Here is a 13,078-nt window from a genome sequence, read left to right as displayed (position 1 = left end):
TATAGATTTGTGTATAGAACTTCTCATTGGTTCGTCCATTAGATTGTTCAATGACTACTGCCTCAAATTAAACGCTTCAACAGCAGCACTAGCCATCTTCACAGCCAAAGGCGCATCATCCTTTCCTAGAATTAACTCAACAACCTTACCTAAAGTCAGCACCTTACTAAATCAGCTAAGCAGGACTTGAAACATACCTGAGTACAATCAGCAGCGCTGAACCGCCCATAATTCAGCAACTCGACGAGTTCTGCGCCAGTTTCAATACGATCGTATCGAGAAGGGTGATCCGGTCCAAACACTTCGGACAACTTCTCATACTTCCAGACTGGGATGGTGTTGTATAGTGCATCCATGCCATGGATCAGCCTTTCGACCGTGTAGCCGCCGTTGTTCACGATGAATCTACGCACAGCATCAGCATCCTGTTCGTCACATTCCACCCCTGTAATGGGATTACTGACATGGTAGCATTTAACCCCCATCTCAAATAATCCGCCAAAGCCTGCACAGTCAACTGCAACGACCCTTCACCCGTAACCAAAATCCCTCTCTTGACCGAACCATCTTCCTTCCCAGCAACAAAAGACCCCAACGCGGCCCCAGTAGCATATCCTATACTCCCGAATACAGTCTGATTGTACATTCTAACATTTTCGAAATGCATCAGATTTGCGGCGGGGATACCGTAGCTGGATGTCCCTGTTTCGGCGATTATGAAGTCGTTGGCGCGGAAGTAGCGGCCTAAGGTCTGTTTACAGATTAGCCAGGATTCGATGTATTGGTTTTGTGCGAGGGGATGATACCGGCCAGAGGAAGTCTTGGACTAAGTTGCTGAGGTTTTCATAGCTATCGTTTGGATATGGATCCCAAGACACTGTTCAAGGAGTTACAGAGATGGACGATATATGTTGAACGAGCTTCTGGAGGAGCTGCAATATTATTAGATTGGATCAACCTGTTTCGTGGGAGGAAACCTACATATTTGTTGGCAAGATTGTATGACTTGCCGGCAATATTGACCGAGAAGCGCTGGAAGTCGACAATGTTAAGATCCTGAAGCTGAGTAGTAAATTCCCCTCTTCATGATACAGACAGGGTATTAGCACAGAACCGTTTTCTAAATAGCCCCTTATGATAGACGTACGTATTGAAATCAGACTACACAAGGGCGTTAGTATGCATATCAGATGGACACTTCTAGTCCTAAACATACCGGATATCTTCCAATAAACAGCGCCAACTCTGACTTCTCAACAGCAGCCCTAATACTATCTGGCGATGCTCCTCCAGAATAAACGCCACCAAACAGTTTCCCGTCACCGAGGCATTCACTAATACTGCCCTTCGACATGGCCGTTGAGAAGTATGGCACCTGGAGGGATGTGATGATCTCTCGCGTCTCTTGAAGTAGATCGAAACGTATGGCTCCTGTGGTAAAGTGTCAACGATAGAAAGAAATAGGGGGATGAGATTGCGTACCGCCATCGACCACGATGACAGGATCTTTACGGAATTGCAGCAGATTGACTATCTCTGTGATTATTTTCGTTTCTTCTTCCACCATGTTTGATGGTAAACTCGTAATAAGTGGCTTTGATAAGTGACTGCTGGGAATGACCTTTGGACCGATATCAACAGGGATGCCAATGTAGTTATATGAATTATGAATCAGATCGAAGTCCTTACTGGAGATGAATCGATGAACTTACACCGGTCTGGAGTGGTAAAGCATTGCTATACAACAATATCAGCCAGACTGTATGTATGACATTCTGACAAGGCAACTTACTCTCAAGCACCCTGTCGATCTCTGAAGCTGCACTACCCACGTCATCCAAGATAATATCCGCAACAGTAATATGCTTAATCATTTTTTGATACATTCTATAACATCATATTAGCAAAGTCTCGTGGCAGATTTGATAAAAAACATACCCAAACTCCCCATCTCCAAGACTATGGTGCATAACAGCGCCACTCTTCATCGCGGATGTAGATGGATATCCCACAATATGCACGACCGGAACCTATACATCGTAAGCTTCTGGACACATGTATGTCGCATAGATGACTTACGTATTCAGCATATTGCCCAGCCATACCGCAATAAGCAGAAAGTTCACCGGGTCCGAAGGTAGTCACAAAAGCACCGATACCGTTTACGCGTGCGTAGCCATCGGCCTACGATGACTCGTTCATCAGCAGGCCGTCTAGATTCCCGAGAAGAAGAAGAAGAAGAAGAAGAAGAAGAAGAAGACATACAGCGTAACTAGCAATGAGTTCATTTGCATTTCCACGCCATGTCAGGCCTGCGGCGGGGGTCATGTCGAGAATGATGAGCTCGTAGTCTGGCATCGTTAGTAAAGTTGATGAAGCGTGTCCTTAGGACGGAGGATACTACCTCCAGGAACGCCAAAGACAGACTTGACTCCAAGCTGAGAGAGTCTGGTGAAAATGTACTGTCCAATTGATATATCTGCCATGATGGTCAACAATCTAAGGAATCTAATGGTTGCTGTATCGGGAGTGTTGTGAAGGAATGAGAATTCATCTTCGAGGACCAGGGGAAATTGCTCAACTAAATACTTGAAAATAGCCATGGATTTCCAACCCCTCTTTCATATCTGTAATTGCAAAAAGTGCACATGTACAGATAATTTCTCTGCCAGCTAAGTATATGAGAATCCACACTATGCCAGAAATGGGTCAACCACTGTCCCAAGATGGAAATGTTGAGTAAGACTGCGTATGTTGTTCTTTATTGGCCGACATTCAGTCTGATAATACGCTCATACATTACGATAAGATATTTCTAGAATATAGAATTTTAAGATACAATGCTTAAAAAGGTTCATTTTGTACAGTATCCACTAGACAACGTAGTTATATAAGTTAGTTATTGTCGGACCGCGCGGTGATTACGTTAGCTGGCCTGTAGTGGACTGACTAACTTATCTGTCTAGTTAGGTATCTCCAACTTCCTCTCGGCGTTTATCACCTTAGCTCATCATTTCATCCTTCCGGTCACACATGCCCCACAGCCCAAACAATCACTTCTCACAGGAAAATGGCCTCTCAGCCCCAGTTCGGCATTGCCTGCAAGACGTGTCGCCGAAGAGGTCGCAAGTGCGACCAGACTCTGCCCAAGTGTATGAGATGCGGTGTCGAATGTGAGGGTTACCCTCTACGTTGGGTCGGCCTGGCAGCTAGGGGAAGAATGGCAGTACGAACATACCAGTCTGTTGCTGATGATTCTGCCCCACGAAAACAGCAGGCCTCAGTTAGCTTGATTTCGAAAAACGGCGACTCCAACGTTGGAGGTGAGTTTTCGAAGTGGCTGAATGCCCAGGCACTGGAGGGACAGTATTATGCTCACCAGAACAGTCGATCAGCAACTGAGCGATGTGAGGAATTTACACCTTTTCCCTTCACTGCGTCGACCTACATGGACAATGCCTGCCACTCTACGCCTTCTCGATGGCCTACAGGTCTTCATCAAATATTGTAAGGATGGTTATTCACGGAGAGATTTTGCCATAACTCATGGCTTATAGACGAACGCGACATCAGCACAGCCTTCTACTTGGGACATGGACCTGCGGAAACCCCATACACGCACCATATACTACCAATGGCCAAGAACGTTCCTTGCATTCGCTATGCTGTGGCTGCGACGGCGTCGTGCCATATGGGTAACAGACTTCAAAACAAGAGGTTCAAAATACAAAGTCTCCAATTACGGCTGGAGGCCACGCAGGCACTACGACAACAACTGATAAATGACGCCGAGCAAACAGACATTTCTCTTATCGCCTGTATGATATTACTTGCCCAGCTCGATGTACGTGCTTAGGTATCCTCTCTTTAAGTTGTTCTAACTAACAAATGTAACAGCTCTGCTCTGGGGACTGCCTGGAATTTGGAACCCATTTAAAAGCAGCAAGTGACATTGTGAAGCGGCATGGTTCTGATGGAACTGATCGCGGCTTTTTTCAACAACGTCTTGCATGGTAACGTGTTTCCTCTTTAGCAGTATTCAATGCAACACTTACATTTTGCTAGGCTGGATATCATGGGCGCCACGACATCATCTCGAATGCCGCACCTGAAGCCTGAGCATGTCCAAGCCTCCTTGAACAAATTCAAAACCCCGTCGGGTCGCAAATGGGGATTCGACGTGTTCGACTGCCCTATTGATTTATTTGAATACATTGCAGACATTACTGTATTGCATAAGCTGTATACTTCTTCACGAATCCCATCCGATAACGCCTTGAGAAAAGCCATAGCCCTCGGCAATGCTACAAGGACATGGAATGGTTCTGGTATGCTGTCAGATCAACGACAAGACATGGTCGAGATTTGGAGACATGGGATTTTACTCTACCTCGTTCGTTTATTCCAGCTATCGGACGAGATATTAAATACTTCGGATTTACTAGACAATGTCTTTTCGAGGGCCAGAAAACTATCATCAGAGATGGAACGGAAATTCTCAACGTCATGGCCGTTGTTTCAAGCAGGTTTATGTCTACGTCGGGAATCTCATGAACGGAAGCAATGGCTGCGAAACGAATTCGCAAGCCAGTTTAGGACACTTGGATGTTGGAATCCAAAACTTGCAATCGATGTGTTAGCAAAGTTTTGGCAGACCGGCAATAAGCTGAATCTTGAATTGCAGACGCTGCTGTTTTAGTAGCAAAAGCTCGATATTTGACGTGAAGATTAAGGACCCGAGAATGCTAGATCAACAAAGAACCCGATTGGCAGTTGTTTCAATCTGGATAAAAGCGTTTATATACCGCATCGATTTCTCGCATAATTTGGTTCTTGGTCGACTGCATTGCCCAGGAAATTGAGATGGCGTTTTGGGCTAATGTTACAATTTCCTCATCAGTAAAGCCAAAGTGTTTTGTGAGCAACAGATTATGCAGAATCCAGGCATCATCCATGAAAGCCGGGTCATCACTATGATGGTGAGTCTGATCCCTGCATCGAAAAGAAGTCTCATTTTCGATCCGAGCTCGCTGTAAGTCTGATATCGCATGTAAGCCCACGGGCAGATGGTCATGCCTATGTCTCGCTTCAGGATCAGGTCCACCAGCTCTGGTCTATCAGCTGCGTTGAGCCCATGGTCGATTCGATCCGCCCCATTCCCGCCCATCTCGGAAGCGACTTGTCGGATATGCTCGTGGGTGTTATCCTGTCCCACATCACAATGCATCGTGATCCGGAAGCCATCCCGTCGGGCGAGGGAGAACACCTCTTGGAATAGTAAAGGAGGTCGATGGTATTCGTTTGAATCAAGTCCAATGCCGGTAATCATGTCTCGATATGGCAATGCAGCCATATAGTGATCCATTGCGTCCTCAGGGGACAGATCGCGTAGAAAACACATGATCCACGAGGAACAAACCTAGATAATTTCGTCGTACTTTGAGTCTTTTTTTTCCCAATACATGACAGAGTGGCATTACTTACGTTGAATTCACACTGGGCTTTGACCTGAGCCTCTTTGAAGCCTCCCATCATAACATCCCAGGAGATACCTCGGCTTGTATGCCCCTGAGGATCGAAGAAGACCTCGCAATACCGAACATTCATGGTTGCAACGGTCTCGAAGTAGTTCATTGCCAGGTCGAAGTAATCCTGCTTGGTCTTTAATGTGTCAAATGCCCCATAATATGACGCGAAGAAGAACTCGCGCTCCTCATCTTCAGTTTTAGGTTCCGCGCTATTCATGGCGTATCTCAGCTCCTCCATACTTTGTAGCTCCGGGCTATTGCCAAACTTCACCTGGAGACCATTCCTCTGAGCCAGCTTCCACCTCAGTTCGGCAGTCAGAGTTCCTTCAATATGCACATGGAGCTCGACTTTGGGAATGTCTCGCACGAATTCGTCATTGGCTGCCAACAGGTCTTCTCTGAGCTTCCTGCGGAGCTTCCGGGGAAGTGCATCTTCAATACCCATAGTAATGATGTTGGTCAGCACTGTGATTTCGGGATGTGTGAGATATTTTTGAACGTTTCGTATTGAGGAGCTGTTGTGTGAATGTTATATATGCGGGGAAATCTGTTTGAATAGTTTGGCCGCTGCCTTTCCAAAACAGGTGAATATCTCAGTTCGGGGAGAGAATGAGTGTTCGGTATTGACCCTAAACCAGCATCCTAAGCCATCTGTGAGGCACTAACTAGTCCTAGACAAGTCATAATTTCAGCCCCGAAACTCTAAAGCAAGGAACCGTCGAGTAATCATACAAACGCGTTCTCCAAGTTCGACTCTGCGGGGCTCGCTCTTTTGGTGAAAATGATCGAACTTTGAGACGCACAATTTCCTAAAGAGGCAACTAGCCCTAGTTCGCGACCCAAAATCATGTACGATCGATAATAATATCTGAAGCCGAGTTTATCTGACAGGTGATATAATATGCACAATGGTTGCAATCGTCATACAGATTGTGGGCAATCAGGTAGTCACCATCCAACGTGAGAATTTCAGCATTCTTCTTATTTCGTTCTGAACGGGCATATTTTCCAAATCGCATATGCAAGCCAATAGAAGGAAGATAAACCAAAACAGATTTCAAAAGGCGAGGACTTTCACCGAGGTAGTCAAATATGCGACCATAAGGAGACAGAGCATCCGTTCCGATCGGGCCTGATACTATTAGCCCTAACAAACAGACAGTTAGTTGCATTAGGGATGGTGTTATTCTTTGCTTTGAAAACAAGGCACAGTTGAACGCGAGAGATACCATAGACTAAAACGCTAGAACAATTATCAAAGACAGAAACTCACAGCATAAAACAATAAGGAACGACTCAAAACCCACGAGATCACCACATACCATCTCGTGCGAGGCCTTCCATCAAATTCACAGCCCGAAGCGCAAGCTTCTTACACTCATCAGTGGCATGCTCATTCTCGACTGCAGCAGCAAAAGCCTTTTGCCAAAATTCCCATCTCTCTAGCCCATGCGTGGGCCCAGTATACAGCCCTTCGATTTCCCAAATTCCAGCACCACATGGATTAGCTTCCTGTGGGCGCAAGACCTCATTACAGAGCCATTGACCAGCACACAGAATCCATAAGGCCGCAGCACTGATATAACTCCTGTAATACTTTGCGCTTGGTTCACTCTCCAGAGCATCTTTCATGGTGGATATTGCCCACAGTGTGCCATCAAGGATGTCCAAAGCTGCCAGACGTGCAATGAAGGCTGCTATGTTGATCCAGTAGGCTTCCTCATCGGTTCCGGACTCAAACCCGGCTTTTGTTATCTTAGTATCCTCTATTCGGCAATTATGAGACGCGAACTCAAACGTACGGTCATACCACTCTTGTACTGCCGTTCGAAAAGAGTGCATGCTAGCATATATTTTGGACCCCTATATGGAAGACTTTTGTCAGCCATAACACATAGCTCTCGCCGATGGTATACAAACATGACACAACATACTTCATCAGTGCAACAAATTTCATTCAACTTGTACGATCTCTGCAGGCGTTGCAATAACCTCGCAAACCGCATCTGGGCTGGATGATCATATGGAATCTGCTGTGCTTGTTCCAAGGTAAGACAACCAAAATTCCCCAGCTGGAAGTGGAGGTCGCGTTCGTCGGGACTCGGAAGCATGTCATCAATTAGTTTTGTGGCTTCTCCTATTGAAAGATCTCCACCAGGCTCGAGGTATCGTCTTAGAATTTCCACTGCTTTGCCGTCAGAGTAGCGACCGATAACCTTGTTGACGGAGTCGTCGGTGTCGTCCAGGATTCGAAGATCCAGTGACGACATGTCGGCTTATTATGTTCTATGTAGCAGTGCAATGCGACCGAGAATAATATGGCACTGAAGAAAATCGAAAATGGAAAGCAGGAGAAAGTGGAATTAATTAAAAGTGACAAAGAAAAGTTGGGTCTAAGTTAGCCTCACGACTGTATAGGGCTGGGGTTAGGGCTTCGTACTCGGGTCCCCTATCCCAGTCATTATGTACCTGTTCAAATAGATTAAAATCAACCCAATAGGTTGTGGTATGGATCAAATCGAAGTATCTGTACAGGTACAAGCAGGAGTAATGCCAACCGAATAATCAGCTTTGATCGCCTCACAGGCAGCAAATAATCCAGATCCAAGCTTGAAAAAGCCAACACAGAGCACCAGCAAGAATACCAGCAAGAATACCAGCAAGAATACCAACAAGAATACCAGCGACGCAATGTCCTGCCGAGGCCCGTCAACAAGTTAATCTCTATGTAGACACCAGTAGATACGCGACCGCAAAGAAGACGTAGCCGAGAAACAAATTGAGTGCAGCGCTCAACAACGACGAGAAATCCCCCACGCTTGGGATGGATTGATTTCAGGTGTCCAAAACCGAGAATCCAAGTAGCTGGTATGAGGAAGCCAATCCAGATTAATCTCCGGTCAGCAGCCAAGCGACCTTCTGCCATGACATGGTTCGTAACCTGATTTCATGTTGTTGATCTGCGCTATGAAATGTCAACGATCGGTGAAAGGCTAGCAACTATAATCAGAACAATTTATCTTCTTCCAGAAGTATTGAAGGCCCTCACTTTTTTTGTATATGGCGTGATTGTTACGGAAATGGCGAGTTTGCACCATTTCCGAAGGAACTACGGTACAAGTTAAAACCCAACGGGCGGACTCACCAGATGACTGTCCGACTCTATACTGGCCTCCATTGAGATACCACACCCTGGTCTTGATTCATAGCCTTGGCTTGGTTGAATCTGTCTGTCGTTAAGTTTCAACAAAGAACCCTGTCACTGCATACCATCCCCGTTGCTCTTCGCTTGCAAGGAAAGATACCTTCAGACACAACGAATTAAGCTTCATCCAAACCCGCACACGAAGCCCATGTTAGGGCTAGATGGCGCTGGTTCAAAGTAGGCAGATATGATGCTCGGGAAGACGGCCGACGCATAGATAATAGCCCCAATAAGATTCGCAGCATACGGGTCCCCGCCCACTCCTGACGCCATCTGGTCTAATATGGTACAACTCCTATTCTATACAACATAGGGTCTAGGATTATCACTAAACGCTGAATTATTTGCAATTTCTTACTGGGCAACACAATTGCGAAGAAGAGGGAGGAAAGGGAAACTCACCCATTCGTGCTTGTGAGGGGTGTTTGCATCATCAGGATGCTGGCGGGGAAGACGTTGAGGGGGATATATAGCCATCAACAATCCGACACGAAGGACAAAACGAGACACTGTCAACCTTTCAAATAAAACGCGGCCCTTTGAAAGCAAACTCTGCAATATAAGATACAATTGTACTTGACATCTCTCCTTACTCTTATCCTCCAGCCCTAAATCATGGCTCCCGCAGTCACTGAAACGACAGAGTCTACCATTCCAATCAGGGAGCATATCACGTCCCAAAAGGGCCTCAAGAAGACACCTCTCAAATACAGCGGTGCCCTCGATGTGTATGAGCACTTTGATCTGACCCCAACCATCGGCCGAGAATATCCTACCGCCAGGGTTACAGAGATCTTGCGAGCTCCTAATTCAGATGACCTTCTTCGTGATCTTGCCTATACTAGTCAGTTGGCAGTTTTGCTTCCCCCCTTCTCAAAACAAGAGCTAACTGGGTAATATATTAGTATCCTCCCGCGGCGTCGTATTCTTCCGAAAGCAAGATGACGTGACCGACGAAATACAAAAGGAACTTAACCAGCGACTGGGTGAACTGGCCGGAAAGCCCAAGACCTCTGGCCTGCATATCCACCCCATCGCCAACTCTAGTCGCGAAGAGGGTACGAAGGACGACGAAATCAGTGTCATCAGCTCTAAACAGCGCGAGAAGCTTTACAATCATCGCAATGCACGTTCCCAAAGCGCTAGGATTGAATGGCACAGTGATATCACTTTTGAACCTATTCCCAGTGACTATACCAGTCTACGATTGACCGTACTTCCAAAGACGGGTGGTGGTAAGTACTCTTCTTGTTTTGAGCAATATGGATTATTGCTGACGGGAGGGATGACAGATACTTTATGGGCCTCCGGCTACGAGGTATATGATCGCATCTCTCCTCCATACCAAAAGTTCTTGGAAGGCCTTACTGCAACTTATGCACAACCAAAATTCGAGGAAGTTGCACGAGACAAGAATTTTGAACTTCATCCGGGACCCCGTGGTGCGCCCGAAAATGTTGGCAACATACTACGAGCCGTGCACCCTGTAATTCGTACAAATCCAGTCACAGGCTGGAAAAGTGTTTTTGCAGTAGGAACTCATTGCCAGAAGGTGAATGGCCTCTCCCAGGAAGAAAGCGCCCATCTTCTCAAGTGGTTTGTTGACCTCATTGTTGAGTCCCATGACTTGCAAGTGCGCTTCCGTTGGCAGAATCCTAATGACATTGGTAAGGACACATCCACACACACTTACATTTTGGAGTTGAGATACTAATGCCAATGTCTCTGTTTTAGCAATCTGGGATAACAGATCAGTGTACCATGCCGCTACGTGGGATATTGATGGCCAGGGTCCACGATCTGGCCATCGCGTTGTCAGCCTTGGTGAAAGACCCTACTTTGATCCTGAGAGTACTGGAAGACGAGAGGCTTTGTTCGGTTAAGAATAAGGGCGTAGTTCTCGGAGAATGTGCTCTAGCTCGAGGCTCAAACAGTGAACCTATTCTTGGTAGCGCTTGTGTACCAGAACATGAATCGCTCGGCATCAACGCATGCAAGCACTCTAACAAGCAATTCATTATCATTTGTAAGAGAAACAATGGCTAAAACCGAAGATTCAATGTAATTGGACCCTATTATACCTAAGCGCCATTTCTTTGTGTTGTAATGGAAGCTATTCGTCTAGTGCGATGCATTTAAGCGCCGAGTGCCACCATTCACAGTTCGACTTTCAAGAACTTAATTTTGATCTGTCACACATACGGCACAGGCAGAGTTTACTCCGTTGTGTATCGAATAAATCTAATAATATATCCATAAGCGCTTTTCGGTCATAGAATATTAAACATGGGTCTCTCCACCATGCTGCTCGATCTACACATTTTAGTTATGATCTGCTCTGCAACGAGCGTCGTGGGAAAAACCTTCACACAACATATGACACAGCAACGACTGATGAAGAACACTGCAGTTTTTATCTAGTTGTGGTTATTGAGTCCTCAAGTCTTCGAACCTCCTGACATTCGATATTTCGATATTACATCTTGACGACCCATCATGACAACATATAGCTGCGCCTGGCCGTCAGGCATGGCCTATATACCAGCTTCAAGCCCCTGTGGACCCATCAATGAGACGAATCCAGTCGTCTCATGTTGCGCAGATGGAGATTTTTGTCTTTCTGACAATATCTGCGCATATACCTCTCATAGTAATGTCGGTGGGAGTGGATACTATTCCGCCGGCTGCTCAGATGGGACGCTTATGGAAAAGGGCTCAAGCTCGGCGTGCTCAAATCGATGTGGTGAGTGATATCTAGTTTGTTCGGTCTCAATTACTATTTTCTTGACTGTTCTTGGTGCACTATAGCCGATACTGGTCTGCCCGACGTTGTTTATGACAGTTCATCTGGTTCCTGGAAATGCTGTGGAGGAAATGAGAGTGAACGAAAATGCCAGTCACCAACGAACGAGACGTTCATTGGGGGTGCTCCTTCGAATCTTTTCACGATATGGGTTGCTGGATCTAGTACAACGATAGCATCGACATCGACATCGGCATCCACGTCAACTACTTCTAAAACGACATCTCCATCTACGTCCACATCGTCATTGACGTCAACATCAACATCCTCAACATCCTCAACATCCACAACGTCAACCACGATATCGATATCATCAGCATTATCAACAACAATGGCATCCGCAACTACAACCCCAACCCCAACTACGTCGCCTACTTCAACCGCCGAAATACACACCCCTAACACCAGCCGCCCTTCAGAGCTATCAGTCGCAGCCAAGACAGGCATCGGGATCGGTGCGGGCGTATTAGTGCTTGTTCTTCTTGCTTTCATATCGTTATATTTCCACCACCGTCGTCGCCGGCAACGAGCCGTTAAACTTCAGGATATAGCGCCGACAAAGGGATACCCAATGTCATCGTCATCAGCTAAAACACTATATGAACTACCTCCGACGCCTAAACCACAGGAGCTTCCACCGAATACCAGGCCATTGGCTGAGCTATATTAAGGGAGTCAATCAAACGGTGTTAACTTAGAAAGGGAGAGGAAATTTTATTCTTGCGTTCAGCCAGTGGTTGTTCATGATTGCATCTTATAGCAAGCGTTTTTGGGTAGGCAAGCTGTTAGGGTGGTAGGTTTCATAGCAAGCGGTTACAGCCTTGAATTTGACTTTTTGAGGTCTGAAACAATAATATTTATATTCATAATATTGAATATGTTGATATTCTCATGTTTTGTGATCATCTCTAATCTATTGACCACTGCGCGATGCCGACAACTACCAGGCCCTAAGTCGGATGTCACGCTCGTCTTACGAACGAAGTTTAGATATGAAATATACTAATCTACTTGAGGATTTATGATGAGCATTTCGTGTTAATATATCGATATAGTATCATAAACTATCGATGCAGATATGGGGAGAGACATTTTGATTGTTATAGCCAGGGAACATGGGAGAGATTTGGGCGGAATTTCTGCTGGTAGCGAGCCTCCTAGGTATGGCGCGCGCTCAGAGAAGAACTCTTTGCCTCTATTCATCTCCTCTATCAGCCCCTCTGCTCCTCGTCGTCTTTTATTCCCTTCTTCACTTCACCTTCTTTCACAGTTTTTCAAGGATATTCTTCCTCGTCTGAGACTAGATCCCTCCACAATCCAAATGCCATCACATAGGGACTATTCATGCCGATCTCCTCACCAATGTCATGGTACGACCAATGCGTAATGTCAACCAAATATCTATCCGGCAAATGTGAGTCTGCTCTTCTCCATAATCAGATTCTATCGAAAGAAACTCACAATTTATCATTCATTCTATCATATTGCAAGAAACTAGGATGTTGACCCCCATCGTCACTTTGATCTTCCCCAGTTCGTTTA

At 45.8% G+C, this 13,078-nt stretch overlaps 5 protein-coding genes across 5 annotated transcripts; 3 read left to right on the top strand and 2 right to left on the bottom strand.

Annotated features, from left to right (window-relative positions):
• Positions 1 to 54: 54 nt before the first annotated feature.
• Positions 55 to 2,486, bottom strand: EYB26_003829 (uncharacterized protein; the record flags this gene model as incomplete). The annotated part of the gene is made up of 14 exons (XM_054263123.1): positions 55 to 144; positions 198 to 405; positions 465 to 751; positions 894 to 932; positions 982 to 1,081; positions 1,148 to 1,161; positions 1,217 to 1,431; positions 1,483 to 1,607; positions 1,713 to 1,737; positions 1,793 to 1,887; positions 1,939 to 2,030; positions 2,080 to 2,184; positions 2,266 to 2,351; positions 2,405 to 2,486. 14 exons carry the CDS (start codon positions 2,484 to 2,486, stop codon positions 55 to 57), a joined length of 1,563 nt encoding a protein of 520 aa, XP_054119098.1.
• Positions 2,487 to 3,070: 584 nt separating this feature from the next.
• On the top strand, positions 3,071 to 4,699 carry EYB26_003828 (uncharacterized protein; the record flags this gene model as incomplete). Its single annotated transcript, XM_054263122.1, has 5 exons — positions 3,071 to 3,323; positions 3,388 to 3,507; positions 3,558 to 3,844; positions 3,898 to 4,013; positions 4,066 to 4,699. The coding sequence occupies 5 exons, from the start codon at positions 3,071 to 3,073 to the stop codon at positions 4,697 to 4,699; spliced, it is 1,410 nt and encodes a 469-aa protein (XP_054119097.1).
• Positions 4,700 to 4,778: 79 nt separating this feature from the next.
• On the bottom strand, positions 4,779 to 7,798 carry EYB26_003827 (uncharacterized protein; the record flags this gene model as incomplete). Its single annotated transcript, XM_054263121.1, has 7 exons — positions 4,779 to 4,992; positions 5,061 to 5,419; positions 5,485 to 6,043; positions 6,456 to 6,660; positions 6,851 to 7,273; positions 7,331 to 7,391; positions 7,463 to 7,798. The coding sequence occupies 7 exons, from the start codon at positions 7,796 to 7,798 to the stop codon at positions 4,779 to 4,781; spliced, it is 2,157 nt and encodes a 718-aa protein (XP_054119096.1).
• Positions 7,799 to 9,348: 1,550 nt separating this feature from the next.
• EYB26_003826 (uncharacterized protein) lies at positions 9,349 to 10,616 on the top strand (the record flags this gene model as incomplete). The annotated part of the gene is made up of 4 exons (XM_054263120.1): positions 9,349 to 9,577; positions 9,639 to 9,968; positions 10,026 to 10,400; positions 10,468 to 10,616. The coding sequence occupies 4 exons, from the start codon at positions 9,349 to 9,351 to the stop codon at positions 10,614 to 10,616; spliced, it is 1,083 nt and encodes a 360-aa protein (XP_054119095.1).
• A 613-nt stretch (positions 10,617 to 11,229) lies between these two features.
• On the top strand, positions 11,230 to 12,206 carry EYB26_003825 (uncharacterized protein; the record flags this gene model as incomplete). The annotated part of the gene is made up of 2 exons (XM_054263119.1): positions 11,230 to 11,476; positions 11,542 to 12,206. The coding sequence occupies 2 exons, from the start codon at positions 11,230 to 11,232 to the stop codon at positions 12,204 to 12,206; spliced, it is 912 nt and encodes a 303-aa protein (XP_054119094.1).
• Between the last annotated feature and the right edge of the window lie 872 nt (positions 12,207 to 13,078).

This window comes from Talaromyces marneffei, chromosome 3 (assembly GCF_009556855.1).
Source record: "Talaromyces marneffei chromosome 3, complete sequence".
Classification (NCBI taxonomy): Eukaryota; Fungi; Ascomycota; class Eurotiomycetes; order Eurotiales; family Trichocomaceae; genus Talaromyces; species Talaromyces marneffei.
The sequence above is the reverse complement of the archived record's forward strand: the minus strand, read 5'-3'. Positions and strand labels throughout refer to the sequence as shown.